Source organism: Pangasianodon hypophthalmus, chromosome 10 (assembly GCF_027358585.1).
Source record: "Pangasianodon hypophthalmus isolate fPanHyp1 chromosome 10, fPanHyp1.pri, whole genome shotgun sequence".
Lineage (NCBI taxonomy): Eukaryota > Metazoa > Chordata > Actinopteri > Siluriformes > Pangasiidae > Pangasianodon > Pangasianodon hypophthalmus.
This window is the reverse complement of record NC_069719.1, coordinates 19,589,599-19,616,244: the sequence shown is the minus strand read 5'-3', so window position 1 is coordinate 19,616,244 and position 26,646 is coordinate 19,589,599. Positions and strand designations below refer to the sequence as shown.

Below are 26,646 nucleotides of genomic sequence, written 5' to 3'. Positions count from 1 at the left end.
GCACTAAATAAACAATAACATATTTTGTATGATCCCTCTTATTTTGGCAAAATAATTAACATTTTGCAGATTCTGAAAGGGGGATGTAAACTTTTGACCTCAACTGTATAAGAAATGCTTGTCATGTCCGAAAGACATTCCCCTGGTGGATACTTTACAGTTACAGCTTTACATCTGATTGTTACAAAACACTGACACTGGAGACTCCTTACAAAAATGCAAATGTAAACTGTTACTCTATAAACAGTAACACATTAGAACAAGCACATTAATATAAATCTGTTATTGAATAATAGCTGGCACTAATGTCAAAGCTGCAGTTATAAAAAATTAATCAACACATTCTGATCATAAATTGGGAACTCAAAAGCACTGTGGTATAAACTGTTTTTTTTTTTTATTATTATTATAGTGCAATTAAACAAACATGTATTAGCAGAGCAGATAAATATATAAACACATTGGCTGACAGAACATATGACACACATATTAATTAAATCTACATTTTTAGTGTCGTTGACAAGAAACCCTGCATCTAATACTGTTAACAGAAATATTGTATTTTTATTCAAAAAGAGTACACAAAGGCTAACTAGTAGCTACAGTTTCTGAGGGACAACTCAGTCCAGTCTCTAGTTTCACATACAGCTTAACTGCTGCAGTTACTGCACAGCAGTATTCAAATACATGTCTCTTATACTTACTTCTTAGTCCCACAGCATTACATTTAACCCAGATGCTGTTTCTAGAGGTCCATACTGTATATTATAGCTTCAAACCACCTTCAGTACAGCCGTATACTGTTCTGCATCTCTATGCAGATGATTAAACCCTGTTCATTTTTTTACCCTGTTTTTGAGGCTATGGTGTGATATATGGTATATCTGCTCACTGTATGACACAGCGCTCGTAGGACTGCTCTTCACTGGCGCTGTTGTTGAGGGTCTGCGCTTTAGTCTTGCCCTTGCCCGGTGCTGCTGAGCCCTGCTTTATAACATACTGCAGTATGTCTTTACTCTCACTAGAGGGCAGGTTGTAGAAGAAATACTGAGGAGTCATCTGGATGAACCTGGTCATGAGACAACACAGAAATGTATAAATAAATAAATAAATAAATAAATAAACTCCCAAAAATCTAAAATATTAATGAGATTATGAACATACTACTATTGCCTAATGATGTAACTACCGGAAAACTGTTGTTTCTTCATTAATTCAACACAATTTTCTCTAGATTTTATAAAATCATTTAATTCACTATTTCAGTATTATTGTAAGGAAATGTTTCAAAAGGTTTCAAAAGGCAAAAAGAATAAGTACAAAACTCCAATTTTACTCTTTCTAAACCAGGTTTTATTTTAGACTCCTTTAACGCATTCTGAGCATGCAGAATCTTTAAGTCTATCTTCCCTAAATATACTTTTCCCGCACTACGCATCTTCTGTGTAAACAGGGTGACTTCCACTACACTACGCCTCTTTTCTTTCATTGCAGTTGCAGTGGAGTACTTTTCTTAAACCCACTGCAATATTTCTGGCTACAGATGGCAGGAATTCTCAAATAACACATCGAGTTAGGTTCTCTAATGCAGAGAATGCAATACGTGCCTAAGAAATTAAATATTAATTCAGCTGTCAGTCACAAAGCTATAACATCTGTGAAAAAGTGGGCATAAGGAACAAATCTGACTGTTGCAAGAATTCGCTGAGGATGAAGCAAGTAAATGTGCTATAGGTTTTGAAAATCACCAAGAGTTTATAAAAATACAGACACAATAGCAAACACAATAGCAATTAATATATGAGTAATGTATTGATTACATTACTACTAGCTGCTCCATTAAATGCCAGCAGGAATAAAGCTTCAGAAGCTGCACTTACTCATGTGCTGAGATCTGGGTGACGGTTCTGATGCAGTTATTCTCAGACAGTGTGTGCTCATGATATAAAACCCACTCAGGAAGGTTCTGCTTGGGCGACTCACTTCCATAGACAGAGAGAGGATGGATCTGAGCAACGTGCTTGTGGGTAAGTATGAAGTAATTCCCTGTCCCATCGATGTCCCTGGCCACCTGAGATAGCAGACAGTACAGAGGGAAAGTGCAAAACATAAGCATTCAGCTGCGGGTGAGAACCTTTTGACCAGAAAGTCATACTGGCAAACAAAATCAAATACTGATTTGCTAATATAAATTTTCATACATTAGTCTGGGATTAAAAAAAAAGTTACTGGATTATTTGGAAAGAAAAGCTCAGCATCAAAGGTAAGAATGTGACTTGGTTAAATTTAATCTTTTTATTTCTGGTTAATTTGTAGAAAAAACACAACTACAAAAATATTTTCATAAACTTAAAATTAAAAAAATGTACTATGATAAAAACACAACTAAATGAAAACAAGAATTATTGCAGCTGAAATGAATTAAATAAAAAGCAGATTCATTTGTTTACATTTTCTGAGTAATATTTGTGTGACTAAACGTATTCTATTAATAGTGTATTATAATAATAATAATAATAATAATAATAATAATAATAATAATAAAATCCAAGTTAAAATACCTCAATATTTTTAAAGTAAGCATTTTAAATAAAAAAAAAGAATAAATACATCTATAAAAATTGAAATACTATAAATAATTGAAATAATGTCTAAGTACTTTTGGAATTGATCATATTTTGAACTTCACCGTGCTTGTTATTAATTATAGCCTTGTCTTATTCTCCAGAATCTCACATCACACTTGATTAACATTCTATACCACTTTCTTCATGAGCTAGAAAATTCCTAGTAGCTATATGTCAGCTGATGTGAACCTATTATCTTTCTGCACATTAGCATTAAAAAATTGTCAGGATGTTCGGTTAAAAGGCCCTGTTATATCCTGAAACAGCAGGAAAGGTTAAATCTAATCAGAGCCAGGCTGATCCTGAAGGCTGTACCTGCATGAAGAAGCCAGCCAGCAGAGCCAGTTTGATGTTCAGAGTGTTCGTCTTGGAGCCAAAGGCTGGACAGGACACTGGCAGCTCTAACCGCTTCAGGATCTCAGTGAGCTCTGCTCGAACTGCATCGGCCATCTGAAGGGCACTTAAACTCAGGAAATGCTCGTCACACCAGCGCTCGATGCTGCAGTCTGAGGGACAGATCACACAGGTTAGAGATAACGCCAAAATGACTCAGCGGTGAATCATAAGGATAGTGCTCTGTATTTGCTTACATGTTTAATGAAGAAAAAAGGTATAATCATTGATGTGATGTTTTTTTTATTGGGAGACACTTATTTAATATTTATGAGGAGTCTCGAGTGTCAGCGCTTTGTAACAGTCATGGTGCATTGCAAAGTTTCTCAGCATGGGAAAGTGTTCAGGACAGAGGAGTTTACACTTTCTGGTGTCTCTGTAAAATGACAGAGAGACAGCACGCGTGCACGAGAGAGAGAGAGAGAGGGAGAGAGAGGAGATGCTGGTGAAGAAGCAACGCATAGCTCTAAGTGATAACAGGAACTAACTTTACTCTTTTACTCAGGAACTGTGGTATAATTGAAATAACACACTCCAGACAGTGCTGTGTTATGAAAATAATCCACTTTGTAGTGGTAATGTGCATGTATAACAACACAGTCTGGAGTGTATTATTCCTTATATAAAGTATGTCAGCGTGTCCAGACCTATTTTTGTGCGTTTTTTTTCCTCCAAATTTTGTGATTGAAATATTAGCTATGTCAAGATCATGTCATGAACACCATGCTATTTGTATCTCTACTACCTGATTTGGTGTGAAGGTTTGAAGAGTTTATAAATATTCCACATCTGCATTGATGTTTTGATCCATGACTTACATGAGCTGTGCTGGCTGTGTTTGTAGGCATTGTACACATTGACGAGGGTGAAGTGGTCTCCTTCAGAGTGATGGAAACGCTGATGGCACTTTAAGGCCTGCAGTTTGAACTCCACAGGTGGGACCAGGAAACAGCTTGGAGCTGAGACAGGCACACAGAGAAACTCACAGTAACATGAAAAATGCACACTATCACTTATTAATCATTATCACAACAATCATCTGTGCGTCAACGCATCTCCAGTATTAGCACTATGTAACCCATCTGAGTTGGAAGCAGTGATTAGTCATTGATTATTTTGCTATAACAGCACACATTTGACAGGTCATGTTTCATTCCTTACTTAGCAAAATGTGTAGCTTAGAAATATTTGTTATCCTTGTTAATTACAATTAATTTTTTTTTGTTATTTTAAAATTCATATCAGATTGGCACACCCAGCACCCAGATGATGTCTCCCTCCCCTGACTACTAACCACTTCTTCTTCATCATGCTCCACTAGCTCTTTATAGACTATATAAAGCTAGATCAAACTCTCAGCCATTGCGAAGTCTTGCCAACGTCTGCAAACCTGATATCCAGTAACTGTTATTTTCGTGTTGTTAACCTTTGTCTTGTTCTACGACTACTCTTTGGATTTGCATGTTGTATGGACTGTTCTTGATTTTCTGTGCCCCATTCCGATGCTCATTTTGGACTGTGTTTTGGATTTTTATTAATAATAAAGCTTCTGCGCATAGAATCTCCCATGCCATGTTCATTACAGAGATAAAGGACTGATGAGATATGGCAAATTAGCATCTGATTTATGCTACATTCCAGTCTTAACAGCCCAACTGTGATAAATGCTTCACAAAAATACAAAGGTATTTTGTCTAATGTAATACACTGACATTAATGATGATAAAACAGCTAGTAGCAATAAGTACTGGGTGAGGTCAGGGCAGCCTTTTGTGGAAAACAAAGACACAGGAAACGTGCCTCACTATATTAATTAAGATGAAATTACCTGTTAGCATGGCAGCGATGGTGAGCACCTCACTCACACAGTCAAATTCACAGGACGCCAGAAGAGTCTTAGCCATCTGGGGCTCCAGAGGAAATTCAGACATTATTATTCCAATCTCCGACAGATTACCGTCGTTATCCAGAGCCGCTAAGTAGTCCAGCTCTTCTAAAGCCTGCATGAGGCCCTCAGGATCTAAAAGTTGATCAAAAATGTTCTATAAGAAATTAGATTTGAAGTGGTATTCTATAATCCTGCCAAATCCCGCCAAATCACACAGTGGAGCTACTTCTTTATGGAAAAGTACTCAATGAGCAAATCTTTTGCACTGTGTATGAGAATGAGAATGAATGAGACTTCACATTAGATACATCACAATGACTGCAGCTTTCATACAATGTGTCAGGTTTAACTAAAACAACTCCTATTTTTCCAGTCCATCATTACTGCATACTTTTCCAACAGAATTTCTCCTGTCTCTCTTTCTGCTAATGATGTGCTTGTGGATGTTCCTAGAGCTCCATGCATCCGAAGCAGGTCATCTCTGGAACAAAGAGGCCAGTGAGAGTGCTCTTAGTTCAGCTAGCCACCCAGTAATGCGGCCATTGCCATCTGTGCCTGATCTGTGGGCCAAGAGAAACCTGGCTGACCCAAGCTAGCACATGCTGAGGGAAGGAATCAGCTTATTCTTGTTGAATTCTTTTGGACAAAAGCAGCTTGTTTTCAGTGAGTAAACAGCATATGTCCTAATTCAGTATACTCTGCACTAATAAATGTCGGGGTGAGAGTATTTTTCTGAAAAACACAAAGGTGGCAACAAGAAAATCCCTCCAGGCTGAGAGAAAAAACAAGAACCTTAGCGTACATCAGTGGACGGGACAGCTCTATGCTAACATAATCAATAAAACATGTATTGGTAGAACTGATACTGCAGAAATGTTAAGATTTATAACCAACTGAGGGTATAAGTTTGCTTTATAGAAGTGTTATATAATTGAAATATAAAGAAGTGAATACATAAGGTGAAATATTAAGAAGTGAAATATATTTACTGTTACTATACTGTCTTATTTGTAGACATTTGTAGATATTCATAAATACAAACAACATGTCTGCCCAAATAGGAATAAAACATACTCAATATATTAAAAAACAAAAAAAATACTGAAAAAAAAATATTAAATGAACAGCCTGTCTGTTGATGCAGCAATGCAAAATGACCATTTTTATAAAAAATAAAAAAGCACTTTCCACCTTTTTTCATCCAGTTATCCTATTTCTCCAACTTAGATCCAGAGAGATGTTTTTGATAGTAGACTAACTGATCACGTAATCTTGTCAAGATACTCATCGACGGTATGTTGGTGTAACTGCTACTTAATAGTTAGCTGCTACTCCTTTTTTTATCAACCAAAGAGACCACTGTCTTCCCTTCTTGGTTTTCTATTGGCTTGAGGTTCGTGAATTCACAGGTCAAAGTTCACCTAGAAAAAATTCACTTAGAAATGCGTTTTGCACAACCCACATCCTATCTGCTTCAGTAAACTGGCTTTTCTGCTGAGCTGAGAAAGCAGAAAAATGAAGTTTTCAGATGTCTCTTGCATCACCATAGCAAAGGGTCAAAAATCGTAAATGCTACAGCTAAACTCTAGATGTTGGAACCTCTGTAGAAAGAATTTACTTGATGTATGGATGCGTCATGGGCTTTCCTGCTTGCAGGTGTAGTGTGATTATGACTGTGTGTGGCTGAGAGTGTGTCTCACCTGGCCTATCGATGAAATCACAGTGACCCAACCCTGCGATTTCCATCCTCTTAAGGAAAAGCACCGTGGAAGTGATGTCAGACTCCATGATGTGAGGCACGTTCTCAACGGGAAGGGACGTGTTCTCCAGGTACAAACAAAAACACTTCCCTAAAAGCAACACAGTTCATATTACACAAGAATAAGTGCTAAGCTGACGTTCACAAACTTGTTTAATTCACTTACCTGTTGGACCAATCAGCTGTTTTCGGCATTCGGCTTGGCTTTTGCTGATTGGTTGAATAACAATAGAGCTGGCTCTGATTCGAGGGTTGTACACCTGTGAAATATAATGTCTTTATCTTAACACATCAAGAATCAATCAAATATCAATCAAATCAATATACAATCTTCGCTACTAAGAGGTAATAATTTAACTGTGAGATTACTACGTACATATCTTTTTTGTACTCCAGCATCAATGATGAAGCGAATGCTATGTGTGGCCCAGAATAAGTCTTCAGTGGGACCACAAGTGAGGAAGACTCTCCTGCACCTGCCCTCCCCTTCTGTAAGCACAGGCAGACTGTCCTCCTGCTCTGGACAGACGGACACGGGCATGAGCTCACCTAGCGATGGAGCTACACCGGCCCCTTCCCTCCGCAAGATGGCATGAGCACATTCAACCTCCTTCGAGAAAAAGAAGGAGGTATGATGGGGTGAGGAGACAGTGAGCATTGAAAATGAAAATCTGACCACTTGCACTCAAGGCACAACAAGTCAATTTGCACAGGTGCTCAGAAACCTAAAGAAAAAACTTGTAAAACAAACATTCTGCTCCACTACTTCTCATTTTTGTTCATTATAAACTCACAAACTCTCATCAGTACTAAATAAATTTGCCAGCATCATCTTACTTGTTCAGTAGCCAGAAACACTACAATATCTCCATGCTCTTGAGACTGATGGATCTCCATAGCAAGTTGAAGAGAGGCATACAAATAGTCTTTCACACCTCCCCTCCCGGTGCCATACACCATTTCAGAGGGTCGTTCTGCTTCAAGCTGGATCAAGGGCACGTTTCCGTAGTGGCGCAGCAGCTTGTCGGAGGAGTGAGGTGCAGTGAGGATGACCAGACGCAGCTCAGGCCGCGCCAGCAGCACATCTTTGAGCAGGCCGAGTAGGAGGTCTGTGCTGACCGTGCGCTCCCGAGCCTGATCGATCAACAACACACCGTACTGCTCCAACAGAGGGTCTGACATCATCTCCCAAAGCAGCATGTCATCAGTGCAGTACCTGAAAAGAGTTCATTACCAATATTAACATACAATGTTGATATTGGTGTTATGATAGCAAACGATATATTGGTGTGTATCCACACTGTTGTACAAGTTAATATGTCTTCTTTTCATGATTTCAATACTCAAAATTTATTACAATTGAACATATTTTCAAAAGGAGCTTAAACACAATAGCACTGACCTCAAATTACAAAGCAAAAATTAAAGTCAGACAAAGTAACAAATGCAAAGTTTCTGACCCTCCAAGCATTTGACATTAAAATGAGCCTAATGAAGACAGACAGGGAATTGTCTGATGATAATTTACTCAGGTAATTACTGAGGTCAGTGTTTTCATTAAGTCTGCTCCTCTCAGCTATTCTAATCATAGTCTTTGTTTGCGAGACTGACTAATGGCCACTCTGAAGGCACCTCAGGAGCATATGGATTGTGTGGGGGCATGGCAGCTGTAGATGGGGACCCCAGAATCAAGCCCGTGGGCCTTTTGTTCTCTTTTCTTAGCAAGGCAGACGTCTATGAAAGGACGTGTGTAGGGGGGAAGGGGATGGTCCTGAATAAGTGCAGGGGGAAGTGTATTGTCCGTCAGAAAAGTGACCGTGTTGAGTGAGCAAAAGTGTGTTTAGGCCAAAAGCAAAGAAAATGCATATAGTAAAACAATTTAAAGTACCTAAGAACAGTATCAGCGGAGCAGCAGTTCTGGAAAGGGATGTTGTATCCTACTTCATGGCCAATGTTCACGTCCATTTCATCAGCCACACGCAGGGCGAGATCCACTGTGCTCTGCCGGTGGATCTGAGTGCACACCACCGTGCCGTGGCGGTACTGCACAGACAAGCAGAACTCTGCACACCACTGCGGGATCTGCAAAGGGGAGATCACATCACATCTCACAATCACATCTCAGTCACAGTCTCAGCTTAGTGGCAAACAGTCTTTAGTTCACATGAACTGCTTAGTCTGATTTACTGACTAGGAATCACGTGGTGCATTTTAGTGTTAACAGATTTCAGTAAAATGATTTCTGAGAGTACCAACAGTTCTGTGTGGCCCTGATCTCTGAGATATCAGTTCATTAATTGTCAGAAAATGCTGAAGACTAAATGCTTAAGATTATGTTATAGATGTAGGCTATAGGTTTATATTTATACATACACACAACCACACACACATATATATATGCTACAGGTTAATTTTAATTTACACACACACATACACACACACACACACACACATATATATATATATATATATATATATATTTATATATATATATGCTACTGGTTAATTTTAATTTATACACACAAACACACACCCATATATATATATATATATATATATATATATATATATATATATATATATATATATAAACAAATTAAAGGAAGCAACACTTACCTGAGTGCTTTGTCCAGTTTTCACTGTGCCACTGATAATAACAAGCTGGTTGTTGGTGATGTAGTCCATGAACTCACACTTGGCTTCCCACACTGGCAGAGCTTTTCTCTCCTCTAGCAGTGTGTAATAGCGTGAGGAAAAGGGAAGACCATCAAACTGGTTGAACTCGAGAATATCATCACAGCCCAGGTCCTGATGTCCAGCTGCCATGTCTGCAGTCTTCTCCATATCTCGCGCCTTAATTTCTTCACGCGCCGGGTAAAACAGGCGAAAGAAGGTCAGCACTAAGTCAGTAATTACCAACTATAACCTAACCATGATTTACAAGGATAACTATAAATAATCATTATCATTATACATTTCTATAGCCCGCCAAATCTCGCGCGAGCCGAGAAGCTCGTCACCTCAACAGATGTCCACAGAGTGAAGCGGAGACTCAGTGAGGCGCTCAGACTGGGTCACGTGACCTCTCCATCCTCTGCACAGCAGTATGGCGGCGCCAGGAAGAGAGTTATGTCCTTACTGTCTTCATTAACGAAGTTCACTTTTTCAAAACTCTCCCCGCAGCACACACACACACACACACACCTATTTCTACACAAGCACGCAAACACGCAGCTGGGCATGGCCAAAATTACATAACTATTAAAACACTAATCTCAATATAGACTTTAGTCTCTCTCTCTCTCTCTCTCTCTCTCACTCTCTCTATCTATATGTGTGTGTGTGTGTGTGTGTGTGGATAAATATAAACGTGTAGCCTACATCTATAACATAATCTTACCACACACACACACACACACACACACATATATTCCATTAAAAATCCAGCTATAGTAGTCATTTACAACACAGTGTCTAGATTGTATTTCTGATCAAACTAATTCAATTCAATTCAATTCATTTTTATTTGTATAGCGCTTTTTACAAAGGTCATTGTCTCAAAGCAGCTTTACACAAACAAAAGTAAAGTGAAGTGTGTGTGTGTGCCATCTCTGATGAGCAAGCAGGGCGACGGTGGCAAGGAAAAACTCCCTGAGATGGTGATAGGAAGAAACCTTGAGAGGAACCAGGCTCAACAGAGAACCCATCCTCATATGGGTTTACACTGTAGTGTGCGTGTGTGTGAGCACAATGTGTGTTGGTGTAGTCCATGGAAAACAGCTGAAGCGTTTTCGTGGCAGTATGAAGCATTGCCGGTGGACAGGTCCAGAGTGAAGGGGGGGAGGTCTGGATCACCGGCAGCTCAGGAGTGTAGCTCGGCAGAAGGAGAAGGAAAGTGGTTAGGTAAATAAAATAACTAATGTTATTTTAATTTAAAAAAAAAAAGAAAAAAAAAGCACTAGTGTAAAATTGTTTAATGTCCCCATAATCATGTCTTCACATATTAAGTTCAGATATTTCACACCCCTAGACTTCCATGGTTTATCTTTTAATGGTACTCCTCAAATGCCTCTTTATCTCCTCTCTGTTTTGTTATCAAGACCCTAATGAAAATGATAGAGATGTCACCACCAGTGAGTTCTTTTTGGAGGAAGAGCCAAAGAGCCACGTCTCCCCTGACACCACCTCCTTTAAGACTAGTGCTCATGCTTTTATACACACACTAGGTCAGTTTTAAAACAGGACTCCATAGGTTAAAAACAGGACTCCATAAATTACTGTAATGAAATAATAAAAGAAATTTATTGCATAAGACAATTATTTCTCCTCTTTCTCCTTTTCTCTCTCAGTATGAAGCTGTTCAGGCTGACAATATAACCGTTCCTCAGGCTCCTGCTGCTGATGCGCTCACACGGTAAACGAGAATAAAATATACCTCAGTTTTCTATTATTAGTTCAGTGACTTGACTCTTTTGTGCATTGTTTAATGTTGTAACACTTCTATGCACTTTTCTCTGTCTTAAAATTCCAAGGTTGAGGAGGTAGAGGAGCTCAAGGAGCAGGTTGAGGAGGTAGAGGAGTTCAGGGAGCAGGTTAGGGAGGTAGAGGAGCTCAAGGAGCAGTTTGAGGAGGTAGAAAAGTTCAAGAAGCAGGTTGGGGAGGTAGAGGAGCTCAATGAGCAGGCTGAGGAGGCAGAAGATCAAGGAGCAGGTTGAAGAGGTAAAGGAGCTCAAGGAGCAGGTTTAGGAGGTAGAAGAGTGCAATGAGCTGGTTGAGGAGAATTTAGGACCTCAAGGAGCTGGTTGAGGAGAAAGAGGAGCTCAAGGAGCAGGTTGAGGAGGTAGAAGATCACAAGGAGCAGGTTGAGGAGGTAGAGAAGATCACAATGAGCAGACTGAGGAGGTAGAAGATCACAAGGAGCAGGTTGAGGAGAAAGAGGAGCTCAAGGAGCAGGTTGAAGAGGTAGAGGAGCTCAAGGAGCAGGTTTAGGAGGTAGAGGAGCTCAAGGAGCAGGTTTAGGAGGTAGAGAAGTTCAAGGAGCAGGTTGAAGAGGTAGAGGAGTTTAGGGAGCAGGTTGAGGAGAAAGAGGAGCTCAAGGAGCAGGTTGAAGAGGTAGAGGAGCTCAAGGAGCAGGTTTAGGAGGTAGAGGAGCTCAAGGAGCAGGTTGAGGAGGTAGAGAAGTTCAAGGAGCAGGTTTAGGAGGTAGAAGAGTGCAATGAGCTGGTTGAGGAGAATTTAGGACCTCAAGGAGCTGGTTGAGGAGAAGGAGGAGCTCAAGGAGCAGGTTGAGGAGGTAGAAGATCACAATGAGCAGGCTGAGGAGGTAGAAGATCACAAGGAGCAGGTTGAGGAGAAAGAGGAGCTCAAGGAGCAGGTTGAAGAGGTAGAGGAGCTCAAGGAGCAGGTTGAGGAGGTAGAGAAGTTCAAGGAGCAGGTTGAAGAGGTAGAGGAGCTCAAGGAGCAGGTTTAGGAGGTAGAAGAGTGCAAGGACCTCAAGGAACAGGTTGAAGAGGTAGAGGAGCTCAAGGAGCAGGTTGAGGAGGTAGAGGAGCTCAAGAAGCAGGTTCAGGAGGTAGAGGAGTTCAAGAAGTAGGTCGAAGAGGTAGCTCAAGGAGCAGGTATAGTCCAATAGCAGCTGCCTGCTAGGACCAAGAAGCTCCCAATGGACATGTTGTGAGTGTTTCTGAGTCTACGTATGAAAATACTGACTTTTAGTCTTTTAGGGAATGTGGCTGAAAGTTGAAAAATGTAAGAGTCAAACTGTTCGTGAGGGACCCTTACTACAGCTGGGATGACAAACGGCTATATAAGGACTTTGTCCCATTCAGAACCATCATCAGTGCAAAGGTCATTTACAACTACTAATCCCTACAAGGTTCTCATACTTTACTATAATTTTTGCTCATTCCTCCTGACAGAACTGGTGTAAATCAGTCAGGTTTGAGGACCTCCTTGCTCAGACACACTTTTTCACTTCAGTTCACGAATTTTCTTTGGGATTCCGGTCAGCGCTTTGTGATGGCCATTCCAGTACTTACACGTTGTTGTCTTTAAGCCAGTTTGTTACAACTTTGAATGTATACAAAGGTATGTATGGTATGTTTAGGAGCACTGTCCTGCTTTACATTTTAGTGTGCCACGTTAGTGTGTGTGTGTGTGTAATGCTCATCCTTTGCTTTCCTTGCTGTCCCCTACAGGTTATGATGGACACTGACAGCTTCAGAGCCTTTGGGTTTGTTTGTTGCCTTTGTTTAGTTTATTACTATTTACTGCTCTTTATATTATTTTTAAAATGTAGAAACATTATGTTCGTTATTTCTGAAGGCATCTTTGTTTTATAGCATTTCTTTGTATGTGCCTAAGACTTTTCCACTGCAAATATTGTGAAATATGGTGAATACTGTAAATATTGTGAAATGTGATGCATTGACATTCTGAATTGAAATGATAGGGGCAGTAATCTGCATTTTAATGCAGCATTGTATACGGATGCTAGAGACAGAAGATAAGCAATTCAAGAAACTTTTAGTTATGTCATGCATGTAGAAGCTCCACTGTTTTGTAATTTGAGAAAAAAAAGACAGCATAAGGAGGGGAGAAACCCAAAGAATTAACTTGATGAATTCACTTGTTGCATTCACACTGTTGCTCTTAGACATCAGCGTGAGTTCCACTCATAACAGTTTGCCATGAAACCATGAAGCCACAAATTTGAAAATACTTTAGCATTTATTTGCTGTTTATTTGCTAAATAGAGCAGTAGTGTAGTATATACATATATACATACATATACACACACACACACACACACACACACACATATATATATATATATATATATATATATGTTTGTGTGGGCTGTGGTCTAAATGAAATGAGGTAGCGGGCCACGTTTGGTAAGGGGGCTTGAGTTTGACATGTTTTAGATCATCTTTACCATTAGATGCTTCTTCTTGACCTTATGAGAGGCGAAATCTTTGATAATCTCTAATCATGACACATTTCAGGGACATGCGTGTCAGGTACGTGGCTAAGTGTCTCCTGTCCAATAGCTGACCACAAGCAATATTTTAAAAATTGACCCATTGGTAAGAGGCAATATGAGGTAGGGCTATATCTAAATTTGGAAAAATATTTTGCAGATTGCCGGAAATTATTCAAAAATCTTGTTATGCGTAGAAAGCAGATCAATATGGGTATGTAGACACTACTCCCCAGCAAACACGCCCACACTGGCCCTTTACAGGCAAGTTGTTGGCAGTGTGGGCCTGGGCCAGACCATACAAATCCCACTTTGGCTCGACACAGGTTTTCTGTGGGCAGCCCAGACCTTCAGACCTTGGTATGCTCTCACAAATCCCATGTGGGACCAGTGTGGGTTTTCCACACTGAGCCAATGCTGTGGGGCCAGTGTTTTGCCAATGTTCTAATCCCCAGTGCCCAAATGTAGGTGCCCACATCGGGTCCTCAGTGTTTGCTCGGGTTGATCTTTGGTTGTATTTGAGCTTTCTTGCTCTATAACTACGCTACTTCTTACTTGTCAATCATGCAGCTGACACAAACGACAGCCAATCAGGGGCCCCCTTCATACTCAGGCCATAGGGCTTCAGCCCCACCTAATCCGGCTCTGGAGAAACCCATTCAGTTCAAGTGACCGGTCAAACTGGGTAATAACTATAAAGGTATGATCACACATACAGTCATTTTAATCCCTGTAAGTCACCAGTTGCTGTACTGTGAAGATGCCAGTAGGTGGTCCTACTCCTGGTTGCCATAGTAACATGTATCAGTGGGTGGCGCAACTAGCATTCCACTTTTGACAACAAACCAGTTTTCTTGCTGCTAAAATATAACATTCTGGAGGGAGAGCGTTTGTATATAAAATTCTCCAGTGCATATATGCATCATATCATACGACATGAAGGATAAACTCTGTGTGCTCTGTGCCATTGCGGCCATCTACCTGCAGCGAAAGTGCCAATTAGCTTAGCTTATGGCCTTAGTGCGTTAAAGCCACGGATCACGTGCGCTCTCCTGTCTTCACTCCCATTGGTAGTCGCTGCACCAAGACGCTCCAAATTTGCATAATCTAATTACCACATCTAATTACCCAATGGCTGCTGTCGCTCATGTCGCCGGAAGTCACCAGCTCTCAGTGTAAATGAATGGTTTCTTTGTCACTGCGAGTCGCTGTATGTGTGAATAATTGTAATATCTTTGAAAAAGAAAAGAAAAGAAAAAAAAAAACAAAAACAAAATACTGGAACCTTGACCCCTCGAGAAATGAACCATTTTAACCCAGGTGGAAATCGACTGGCACCGGAAACCAACCCGGAAGCGCGCGCACCAGCGCTCGTGCACGTAGCAGTAATGGCTAATGTAGTTACAGTTTGCTCCACGTAGTGCGCTGTTACGCTGCGTGAAGAGTGTGAAGCTCTTAAATAAATGCTGGTTAGCAACTGTAAAACCCGAATAATCGAACAAAAATCTACTTTATTAAAGCTAACCTAGAGAACGATATGTAATTTGTCTAAAATGGTGATCTGGAAAAAAAAAAGCTCAGTAAGTAAACACTCACGCGCTGAGAACCAGACTCACGCGCTGTTCCCATAGCAACTGTACACTCAACAACCAGCAGCTCTGTGGGAGTAACTGCACGGTTGTAGGTAACATCTGTACGCTAAAGTTTACCAGCTGTTGACTCAGTTTAACCAGCTGTTACTGAGGAAAACATCTGCTTTCATAACGCATCAACACTGTAAAGAATCATCGATGAACCCAGGTAAAGCTTATTTTTTATTTCTTTATTTCACAGAAATCAGGTAATATGTTATTAGATAACGGAGTCTAAGAGCTACCTAAATAAGAAGGTTAATGTCAGCAAATGAGCTAGTTAGTTAGCCAATTTTAAATATATTACATAAGCTATTATAGCTCATAACTTATAGCTAATATATTTAAAATTGCTGCCTAACTAGCTATGTAGTGAAATGAAATCCCATCATCCACTGCGGCTCTCTGTTAGGGTTAACAGGTGTCTGCTTCTGGACCATGAAGCTCGGTTTAGGCCTTAAAATATCCAGTCCAGGCTCTTTCTAAATGTTTCCCATTAGATCAAGTAGATAAAGTGCAGTTCTCTCTTTCTCGCACCTCCCCCCAAAAGGTCAAAGTCAAAAGGTTGCTTTACTGGCATGACAAATATTAACATTTTTATTGCCAAAGCGATACAGACTTTGGGAACAAATTAGAAAATAACTACAGAAATAAATAAATAAACAACTGTACATACATTCAACAAATAAAAAAAAAACTTAGATTAAAAAAAAAAATCAATAAATATATAAACAAACACAAACATTTAATTATATATTTATACACACACACACACACACACACACACACACACACACACTATATGGCCAAAAGTTTGTGGACACCTGACAATCCCACCCATATGTGCTTTCTGAACATCCCATTCCAGCTGTGGAGGTTTGAGCTCATTCAGCCACAAGAGCATTAGTGAGGTCAGGCTCTGATGTTAAGTGAGGAGGCCTGGGGTGCAGTCGGTGTTCCAGTTCATCCCAAAGGTGTTCAGTGGGGTTGAGGTTGGGGCTCTGTGCAGGCCACTCGAGGTCTTGCACACCAAGCTTAACACACCATGTCTTCATGGAGCTCGCTTTGTGCACAGGGGCATTGTCGTGCTGGAACAGGTTTGGGCCTCTTAGTTCTAGTGAAGGGAAATCATAAAGCTACAGCAAGCACAGACATTCTATACAATTGTGTGGATTGAGACCCTGCCTGGGCATAGACTCAAACCAAGTATGGATAAAAAGGGAAGTGACGTGAAGTGAATTATTTCTCAATTACAGCTACTTTCAAAATGGAAATACGAATTCAATATGCAACTTCAACAAACACAGGCACTGTTTTTTTCAGGGATTTGTTTTACACAAAGCCAGAACTCTTAGTTCAAACAACACTTACAGAGTTAAGCCTATAATGGTCATTATAGAAAATAAAATGTAAAAATAAACATCATAAAAATAAACACACACACACAGCAAAAATGGACATCTTAACAACTGAAAACATCTGGAATATTGTCAAATTTAACTAATTTGAATAGGAAATGATAGGAAATACTACATAAATTTGACTATATTCAAGATATTTTCACTTAGTAAGATGTCAGTTTTTGCAGTGCACACACACACACACACACACACAACATGCCAGAAAAGAATGGAGTAATAAAGTGAGATGAAGGTCTCATTATATACAGTTACTGGGGCATGGTATAAATTAAGTAACCATCATTAATTGGTAATCATAGTAATATTAATGATAGGATAGGGCATTGAACACCCTCCCTCTACTCCCTCTATACTTTGTGCCATGCTGTTCCCCACCCCTTCCTCATGACCAGAGCTATCCCTGCTCCCTCGGGAAAACATTCAGGAAAGGGTCATTCTACTGATCGTGATTTTGGAGTCAGGGATGAACATTGACTCAAGTCAGTGTCTTAGAAAGTCACTTTCTGTTCCTGTCCTGTCTTCTCTACAGCCATGTAAGTTATGTACTCTCTCTCTCTGTCTCTCTCTCTCTCTCTCTCTCTCTCTCTCTCTCTCTCTCCAACACACCTCGTCCCTCATTTGGCATTGCAAACCAGAAACTATCAAAATATATTTTACAAAGTATAATTTATTATCTGGTACATTAATCCTGTGAGAATCAGTGGAATATGAATTAAATTGCCATATTAAAGGTATGTATGATTTTGTATTTCATTTTTTTTTTTTTTTTTTTGCTGTTATAGAGCAAGTGCCTTTTTGCAAATACATTTTCAGCTTGGAGAAGCAGAGCCTATTAAGGGGTGGGAGTGTTATTAACCCCTTAAACTCTCAGACTATTGTTTATTTATTCCTCTACAAGCATATTATTCAGTAACTGCTATGATACAAATAGGAAGAAACTACAAACATACAAAAAGGGGTTGCTTAAGGGTACTTTGCAAGGGTTCCTAGTGTACTAAAGGCTTGAGTTGGAGCCTTTTTGAACAAGGAGACTGGGTTCTGGGAGAAGGGTTCTGCAAAGAATCGTTAAGGGCTCCCATGTAGTTCAGAGAGTGAGGAATGTAAGTCTGGACCTGGCTTTGGGTTTGTGAAGGGTACAAGTTTTCCACTGATAATCTCACTGTGTTTTGATGCAGCTTCAGTCAGTGGAGACTGCGTGTCTCCTGAAGTACTCGTGGTTGAGAAGGTCAGTCATCACAGTATTGAGCTAAGCTGGAGAACGGCGCAGGATGACCGCAGCGGCCCTACTGAAAAGTGGACTCGCTTTGCTGTGGAACAGATGGATCCCAAAACACACACATATGACACCATATATATGTGAGTGTGTTCTGTTACATGCACTAAATTTTATATTTAAAAAGACAATTTATATACACCTATTACACTGATGTGTTTTTGCATAGACTGTTTCAATGAGGTAAGCAACAAGTTACTGCACGTACAGTCAGGTCCGGAAGTAATACACCACCACAATGGATTTGAAATAAAACAGTCAAAATGAGATGGAAGTGTATAATAAAAAATAAAATTAAAAAAAAAAAGTTTTTTTTATTTTAAGAGGTTCCACAAAAATATGGCATTTACCATTTAGGAATTGTAGCCATTTTCAACAAAGTACCTCCATTTTCAGGGGCTCAAAGGTATTTGGACAATTGACTGACAAGAAGTTAACTGACCATGTGCGGTCCATTCCCTTGTTACTTCAAGACAAATGAAGCAGATAAAAGGTCTGGAGTTGATATCAGGTATTGAGTTGGCATTTGGCAGCTGTTCGACTGGAGCTACCAATATGAAGTCCAAGGAGATCTCAGTGCAAGTGAACGAGGCCATCATTCGGCTGAAAAAACAACCTTCTCTAAATTTAAATCTATCAAAACAAAAACTTCTTGAGTCTCCTGAAAAGTGAACAAACAAGACATACTGTATACAAAAATTAATGATACAATAAATGATTGATTGTCGGGGGGGCATGCTGGCTAGGTGGTTAGCATGGTTTCCTCACACCTCTGGGGTTGAAGGTTCAATTTCCACCTCCGCCAGTTTGCGTGTTCTCCCCATGCTTCGGGGGTTTCCTCTAGGTACTCTGGTTTCCTCCCCCAGTCCAACGACATGCGTTGTAGGCTGATTGGCATCTCTAAATTGTCTGTAGTGTGTGTGCGATTGTGCCCTGCGATGGGTTGGCACCCTGTCCGGGGTATCCCCCGCCTTGTGCCCCGAGTAACCTGAGATAATCTCCAGGCTCCCTGCAACCCTGTGTAGGATAAGCAATACAGAAAATGGATGGATGGATGATCGATTGTCGTTACCTGTTCCTTTGAACAAGAATTTGAGAAAACCTTTAAAAACTTTTACCTGAAGTGACCCGTATGCATATCATTACCTTGATGATACAGAGCAGCGGACCAGCGCCCACCTACCTTAAAGCACTTATCAGACTCCAGTCTGCACCACACTTCCTCCACCTCTAGCACTACTGTTAGATCCACCATCTTTCAGAGTACAAGGAAGACATGCATCAAGGCTCTTCTCTGTCCTGGCTCCCAGATGGTTAAAAACAACTTCCCCTGGCTGTCTGATACTAAAATTGAAATACATATATAAAAATACATATGCTAAAATTGAACAGCTGAGTCACTGGCTGTCTTTAAACGAAGAATAAAGACCTACCTCTTCACCAAGCACTTAAATTAACACTTTACTATTTAAAAAAAATCACTGGCTTGTGCTTTTCAATCTCCCCAACAGGGTTTTTAAACTGATGGTACTCTTACTCCCTGACTTAGTGAACTAGCATGAGGATGTGATTTTGATAGAGACTACAAAGTGCTTCTGTAAGTCTGCCAAATCCCATAAATGTAAATGTAACCAGAGAGAGACCAGAGAGACAGCTAAAGCTTATCATAGTCTGAATGCTTACAATGATTGGGGAAATTATTTGCTCTTATAATGTGAATTGCATCTGTATTGTGTATAGTGAAGCTGGAGCAGTCAGACGCTGTCTAAACCATACTCAGCATGGTTCAGTGCTAAGAAGGAAGGTGAAGTTGTGAGCAGACACTGTACGTATATGGCTGGGCGAGTTAGAAAGTTAGACGGTTAGCTTTCTTGTTTGGCATATGACTACATTATACAGCCAAGTATTCACCCGTTTATACATGCAGCTTGTTCTGACCTCTGGTTTTAAATGCATCAAGACTCTTCTGTGTCCTGGCACCCACAGCTTAAGGCGTATGTCTTTACTAGGCATTTAATCTGGCAATAAAAAAACAAAAGCTGAGCTCGTACTCTGTCTTTATTTGTTGTACTAGTTCATTGTACTAAAGGGTAATGGTATTCTTAGACCTTGACTTATTCGTACCATATGGATATGTTTGAAGACAGTGGAGAATCTGAGTATAAGAATAAGAGAATCTGGCAAATGCTATAATTAAGCAATATCGCATGAGCAAGAGTGCTGTTATACTGAATATGAGCACAGCTGTGATTTGGCCGGAGGTAATCGCAGGTATTCACAGCCGTAGTGATAGTCAGTACAGCAGCACAATTGCGAGTGTGATATTACTTTTATACAAGTTCAATAAACAGAAATTAATATTGAGTATCTGATATTTCAGACATAATATGGCCACATATATTTAGAGTTTTTTTGCTCTGTCAGCAAAAATAATTCGCAAAGAAGCCACAGCAGGCCAACGCACAAACCGAATGACAAGCCGTAGTAAGTGTACTAACAGTTCCAGTGTAAAGAACTATTGCTAGAATTGGAAGTTTATATAGCAAACAGACAAACGGAGTGTTACAACCAGTGAGATGTACCAGTGCTGTTATGCTGAATGTCAGCACTCTTGGAACGCTGCTTGTCCAATCAAATTAGTGGACTGGAAGTAACTGTTGTATAAATGTAAATGTAGGACACCCATTCATGGAGAGAACTGAAGAGTAAAGCAACACACCAATAACAACAACAGCAGCAATAATTCACAGACAACCGGATTGTTTCGGGTGCAGGATTCTCTCACATTAGCCTGTGCAATAATTCAGTATGAGTAGCAGTTCCCTATATTTTTCCTTGGTTTGTTTTTATTTGCAAACAATTTAATTCTGATTGTTTGGTATGTTGCTCCAGAGGATACAGCACTCATCATATTGTGGAGGAATTAGAGCCGTGTACATCGTATCGGTTCAGACTGAGGATCAGCAGAGCAAACGGGGAGTTCTGTCTCACCCCGCCTGTCTCAGCCTCCACCTCTAGTGAGTCTGCTCTATTCAGTTTAACACTACGATTCTGTTTCCAGGGCTGTTACAGATGAAGTCGGATTGTAATTGGAGGATGAAACTGTGTTTAGCAAGCAGAAGCACTGTTGGTAGTTGATGTAAAAATAGTACTTGTAACTAGTATATTGTAATAAAAAGAGTGAAAAGGTGCCACAAATTGCTTGTGGTTGGGATGTTCACTAGTACTGATATTGTACTAGTTCTGAGCTACTGTAGTGGCCTTAATGTGAATTGCAAGGCAAAACAAATCCATCAATATATCCATCATTATTATGTACTTCCTTTGTTTCAGGGGAGCCGCTGAATGGCAAACATCTGCACCAAGCTGTAAACCGGAATGATGAAGAGGAGCTGAGTAGAGTGTTGCAGTCTGGGTGAGTGAGTAACACCATCTTAATCCAATGGCCTGTTATGAGAAGTACATATCACAGCAAGATCCAGCATTTAGGAATTATTTATATCATTCATATTCATAACACATTATATCTATGAATCGTACCATAAAGTGTAAATTCAATTCAGTCAAATTTTATTTATATAGTGCTTAAAGCAGCTTTACAGAAATCCGGATATAGATTTAAATTTGTCCCATGCTGTGTTGAAGCAGTCTGTAGAGCTATAGGCTATAACCTACTGTACTGTTCAAATGGGATCTGGAACACAACTTTCGAAGGAATGGGAAAAGAAATTGATTCTTAGATGCAATGCAGTTATCTTTTCAAAAAGAATGGAATAATTTATGCACCAAACATTATAAATGTATCAAACATTTCTGATGGAAAATACTAAATAGGTAAATATGGCCAAAGGTGTGTGGACACCTGACATCACACCCATATGAGGGTCTTCCCCAAACTGTTGCCACAATGTTGTAAGCAATCGATTGTCTAGAATGACTTAGTATGCTGTAGCATTTCCACTTCACTGGAACCATGGGACTCAAACATGTTCCAGCATAACAATGGCCCTGTGAACAGAGTGAGGTCCATAATGACATGGTTTGCCAAGGTTGGTGTGGAAGAACTCGAGTGGCCTGCAAAGAGCCCTGACCTCAACCCCGGGATGAATTGGAACGCTATGTGCCAGGACTCCTCACTTGACATCGTGCCTGACCTCACTAATGCTCTTGTGGCTGAATGTCCATGTGCCTGCCATGGACTGACATTCCACCCTGGGTGTATTCCTGCCTCACACCCAATGTTCCAGGGATATACTCTGACCAGGAAAAAGCACTTACTGAAGATGAATGCATAAATTAATGAATGAACATTAATAAAAAGGAACACTAAGTATGCATGTTTTGAAAATCATTATAGTGGTCATACTGAGAAAAACCATAATGTAGATTATAGAATTAAAAAATGAATTAAAATGTATTAGGATTCATTTTATAATCACAAATTGTTGCACCCTGTATCAGTGTTGAATTTGATTGTAAGGTGCTAATAGATTACCTTCCCTATGAAATACTAATATTTTTAATAGTATTTTACACAAGCACTAATCTTCTCTTATGCCTTACCTTCATCAGGATGGTGAACGTGAATGTTTGTGACAAGCTGGGACTCACACCACTCATGGTGGCTGCACAGAAAGGTTTTAGCAGGTAGACATGTTTTTCCCTGAGAAATTAGTGTAAACGTCTTGCAAACGTCTTGCCAACATGCATACTTGACATATCAACCACTTGTCAAGTTGTTCTGCATTAGGAGCAAATGCGCTGAAAGACACTGAGTGCATCACTTATCACTTGTGTGATTATTATGTTTGTAGGATGGTCTATAAACTGGTAGAACACGGTGCTGATATTCACATGAAGAATGGCAGTGGTAAAGACTCGTGAGTTTGGATTTGCTGCTTGATTGGAGACCGTCTGATCGAATAGCAACTGCTATAATAGTCTTTGAATTTTCAGGAACATCTACATGAGGTATTTTATAAATATTTCTGAAGTTTCATTGTGTGTTGCTGACAGTCTGATGCTGGCCTGTTTTGCTGGGCATTTGGATATTGTGAAGCACCTGCGCAACTTTGGGGCTACATGGCAGTCTCGGGACATGGGCGGCTGCACTCCTCTCCACTGGGCTGCAGACGGGGGCCATCTTCCTGTCCTAGCCTACATGATTCAGGATGGCTGTGAGGTCAGTATCAATCGATTTCCATTTGTATGTCCATTTAGTCCAAGTTTGTGGTAGTTAAACACTATTTTATAGGCAACTTACAATGTACAGGATTTAAAGTTGTCACTTTTTGTGGTGCATTTGTGGTTAATTTTTACAACACCCAGACTCTCTCACGTTACCAGATTACTGATTACACACACCTGGACTCAGTTACCTTCACAGCAACCTCACAGTATAAATAGACTCATTTCACACTCATTATGAAGTATACACTCTGTGTCCTTTTGTGCCAGTCGTTATCAGCCTTTTGTTATTGTGATGCTCCTTCTGGTTTGATTTGGTATTCATGTTTTTGCTCTTGTCTGCCATTGTTAATGTTGTTTGCTCATCGCCTGACCCATGTCTGTTGTTTGACTATGTTTTTGGATTACGTTTTTGTCCTGTTTGCTACGATTAATAAAAAAAATCATTGACATACCTGCACTTGCATGCTGAAGTGACAAAATGCCATAAAATGTCATCACTCCAATTTTATCTATTATTATGTTTGCAGCTTTATTCATTAATACAAACCACACAAGTTATTATTTACTTACAAGTAGTGAAATAAGCTCATAATAAAAATTGAGAAAATAAGTCTCAAAATGTGTTATGGTAGTACGTATGTATAACTAGTTTGCCCTATCATACAGAGATCGTGAGTGCGAATCCTGATGATGCCACAACCATCCATGGTCAGGAGCCCAAGAGAGCAAAACTGGCCGTACTCTCAGGCATACTCTCTCTCCCGTATCAAACACAGTGATACTAGCCGAGTCACTGTGGGTGTCTGTGAGCTCATGCATGTGGAAGTGGGTAGATAGTGCTTTCCTCCGAGTGTGTTATGCTGCCCCCTGACGTTGCATGAGCAGCAGTTTGAAAAGATGCAGTCGATACATTTCAATTTCTCTAAAATATGTTTGCTAAAATTTCAAATAATATAGTCTTGATTACTAAGCCTCAATTCATTACACTTAATAAAAAAAATAGCCTTTTCTATTTGGTATGTATTGTACCATTTTTGTACTGTAGTAATTCTACAGGTTGTCATGCTCTTTGGTTTACATGCTACAGAAATCTTTCTATGTCAGGTGATTGTCCGTGTGCTCGCTGTGTGTATATACAGTACACATTTTCATATGTGTTGTGTATGCACTGTGTCAGCTGGATGTGCGGGACACCGTGTCTCAGTGGACTCCTCTCATGAGAGTGGCAGCAGTGAGCGGAAACTCCGCCGTGGCCTCACTTCTTATCCGGGCCGGAGCTGACGTCAACGTCCGAGACAAGGACGGGAAGACGCCACTTATGGTACTGTGGAATGACTATGTGCAAAAAAGCAGTGGCTCTCAGGATACACCACATAAGGTGAAAAAAAAAGAAACAGGCTCTGTGTTCTCTCTAACAGGTAGCTGTGCTAAACAATCATGAGCAGCTGGTGAAGCTCCTGCTGGATAGCGGCGCTGACCGGGATGTGAAAAATGAGGTAAAAAAATGAACCGCAGTGTCTTTTACAATATGCATTTGATTAAATTATGTAGGAAAAATTTGACAAATAATAAATAAACTTTTATAATATCAACAAAACGCTTCTTTTATTCTTTTGTAGTGTGTTAAGATTGTGTTTTTATCTCATTCCAGTTTGGATCAGGTGCAGCAGAAATGGCCAAAGCCTTTGGAAAGCAGGTGATTTAATTTACCAAAAATGTTTGTATTTTTTTCCCCATTTTTGCATTTTGTTAAGAAGAAATTTCTCAACATTTCTTTTCTAGAACATCATCAACTTGTTGGAGGGAAGGAAGATTCTTTAGATTTGGCATCAAAAAGAGAACAGTATAAAACTAGAGATGTCACGATGCCACTTTTTTTCTGATTCTGATTCTGAATACCTTGAGTGTCAGCTGATACTGATACTCATCCAGTATTGTTTTCATTAACTACTAAACTATAAAATTATTTTTCAACTGAAGCACTTAAAAAATACAGGAAAAATACATAGCTAAAAAAAAAAAAACATGACACACAAAACCACAGCTTTCACACAAAATCACTTACATTGCAAATTAATAAAGTATAAATAGAATAAAAATCAATCCTAACAAAAAATCGTTCGTTTTGTATGTAAACATTTACAGCTCCAGAAAGGTGTTTTCCCCCAAAACCCAATTCCAATCTTTTCCGTTTGTTACAGGATCAGATCATAATCATTCCTTTTTTTCTCTGATATCCGATGAACCATTTTGCCGCCTCTATATAAAAGAAAACAAAAACACTAACACTAAGAATATTTGTGGATACACTCTTATGTTTTATGTCTACTTAAACCAGTGTTGATGATTGGGTTGAAAGTGTTGATTAATTTTCTATAACAGCAGCTCTGACAATAGTGCCAGATGTAAGACAGTTTAGAGGTTTATATTAATGCACTTCTAATCTTGTATTAATGCAGTTCTAATCTATTCCTACAGTAACTTACACTAGGACTTGTATAGCAGATGCTCCACATAAATGGTTTATATGGATGCTTTCTGTTTCAGATTCTGTTTATTTTTGTATTTTTGTAAGGAGTCTCCAGTGTCAGCACTAGAGAGAAGAAAAACTGTACACACACAAATAAAATGGGCCAAGCCCAAAATAGAAATATTGAGCTTTTAATGGTCTTAACAACAATTCGTTGGTTGGAAAATGAGCAAGAATTAAACAAATGCACTCCTGAGACCTCCATTTAAAGCCACCATTTACTTTTGCTGCAGTTTGTGTTTGTGTCTTCTTGTACGCAAAGGTAAAATCATGACAAGGATTAAAACATTTTAAACTAAAATTCAAACTAACACATATTTGGGTGTACTAAATTTTCCAAAAATATCTTCTGGGATGTTTTTTTTTTTCTTGAAAGATTAGTCACTAAGATTAGTCATTATGTTATTTGCCACACCTGATGCAGCCCCGTCAAAGGGCCACAAGGCTTAAACATTTAACGAAATCAAAGGGAAAAGCTCCCATACTAAGCTCCTTTATCTATTTGTTTAATTCTTGCTAATTTCCTGACCAATTATTTGTTGTTAAGACCATTAAAAGCTTAATATTTTGTCATTTTGGGCTTGGCCCATTTTTTTCGCCAAGGCGTGTAAACACTGAAAGTATTTGGAAGTAAGGCTTTGTGGTTTCTTCATTTTTTTTTTTTTTTTTTTTTGGAGAAATAAAAAGGCTATAAAGTAAGTGAGAACAGGAACATCCACAACTTTATGGACATCCACAACATTAAATGTAAGTATAAACAAAAAAATAATAATGTGTTGTTCTTATAAATAAAGAAAGAAAGGCAAATTGCTGTGGTATAAGAGGAACAACACACTCCATTTGTGTGCCGTTATAGGAAAATATAACCCTCTGTCATTGATAACTTTCGTAAAAACAGGACTTCCCATCATTGTTTATTCCTTACATACAGTAGGATGAAGACAATTAGAAA

At 39.5% G+C, this 26,646-nt stretch overlaps 2 protein-coding genes across 2 annotated transcripts; one reads left to right on the top strand and one right to left on the bottom strand.

Moving 5' to 3' along the window:
• Nucleotides 1-145: 145 nt before the first annotated feature.
• dhx32b (DEAH (Asp-Glu-Ala-His) box polypeptide 32b) lies at nucleotides 146-9,908 on the bottom strand. The gene is made up of 12 exons (XM_026934178.3): nucleotides 9,688-9,908; nucleotides 9,284-9,528; nucleotides 8,556-8,749; nucleotides 7,505-7,883; nucleotides 7,044-7,277; nucleotides 6,834-6,927; nucleotides 6,609-6,758; nucleotides 4,849-5,040; nucleotides 3,839-3,979; nucleotides 2,943-3,133; nucleotides 1,881-2,071; nucleotides 146-1,069 (listed from the first exon to the last, which is right to left on the bottom strand). The coding sequence occupies exons 2-12, from the start codon at nucleotides 9,509-9,511 to the stop codon at nucleotides 889-891; spliced, it is 2,175 nt and encodes a 724-aa protein (XP_026789979.2). The 5' UTR covers nucleotides 9,512-9,528; nucleotides 9,688-9,908; the 3' UTR covers nucleotides 146-888.
• Nucleotides 9,909-14,803: 4,895 nt separating this feature from the next.
• On the top strand, nucleotides 14,804-26,641 carry fank1 (fibronectin type III and ankyrin repeat domains 1). The gene is made up of 11 exons (XM_026933819.3): nucleotides 14,804-15,449; nucleotides 17,877-18,057; nucleotides 20,867-20,991; nucleotides 21,308-21,389; nucleotides 22,547-22,621; nucleotides 22,789-22,854; nucleotides 22,991-23,156; nucleotides 24,342-24,485; nucleotides 24,583-24,660; nucleotides 24,816-24,860; nucleotides 24,947-26,641. The coding sequence occupies exons 1-11, from the start codon at nucleotides 15,440-15,442 to the stop codon at nucleotides 24,983-24,985; spliced, it is 1,011 nt and encodes a 336-aa protein (XP_026789620.2). The 5' UTR covers nucleotides 14,804-15,439; the 3' UTR covers nucleotides 24,986-26,641.
• Nucleotides 26,642-26,646: the final 5 nt, after the last annotated feature.

Bases quoted from the DNA above. Each gene is read 5' to 3' on its own strand.
- dhx32b (XM_026934178.3), bottom strand. From the start codon at position 9,511: ATGGAGAAGACTGCAGACATGGCAGCTGGACATCAGGACCTGGGCTGT. The intron at 3,980-4,848 runs GTAATTTCATCT...TGCCTGTCTCAG, and splicing joins CATCGCTGCCATGCTAACAG to CTCCAAGCTGTTTCCTGGTC. The intron at 1,070-1,880 runs GTAAGTGCAGCT...TCTCATGACCAG, and splicing joins ACCCAGATCTCAGCACATGA to GTTCATCCAGATGACTCCTC.
- fank1 (XM_026933819.3), top strand. The intron at 22,855-22,990 runs GTGAGTTTGGAT...TGTTGCTGACAG, and splicing joins AATGGCAGTGGTAAAGACTC to TCTGATGCTGGCCTGTTTTG. The intron at 24,861-24,946 runs GTGATTTAATTT...TTTCTTTTCTAG, and splicing joins CCAAAGCCTTTGGAAAGCAG to AACATCATCAACTTGTTGGA.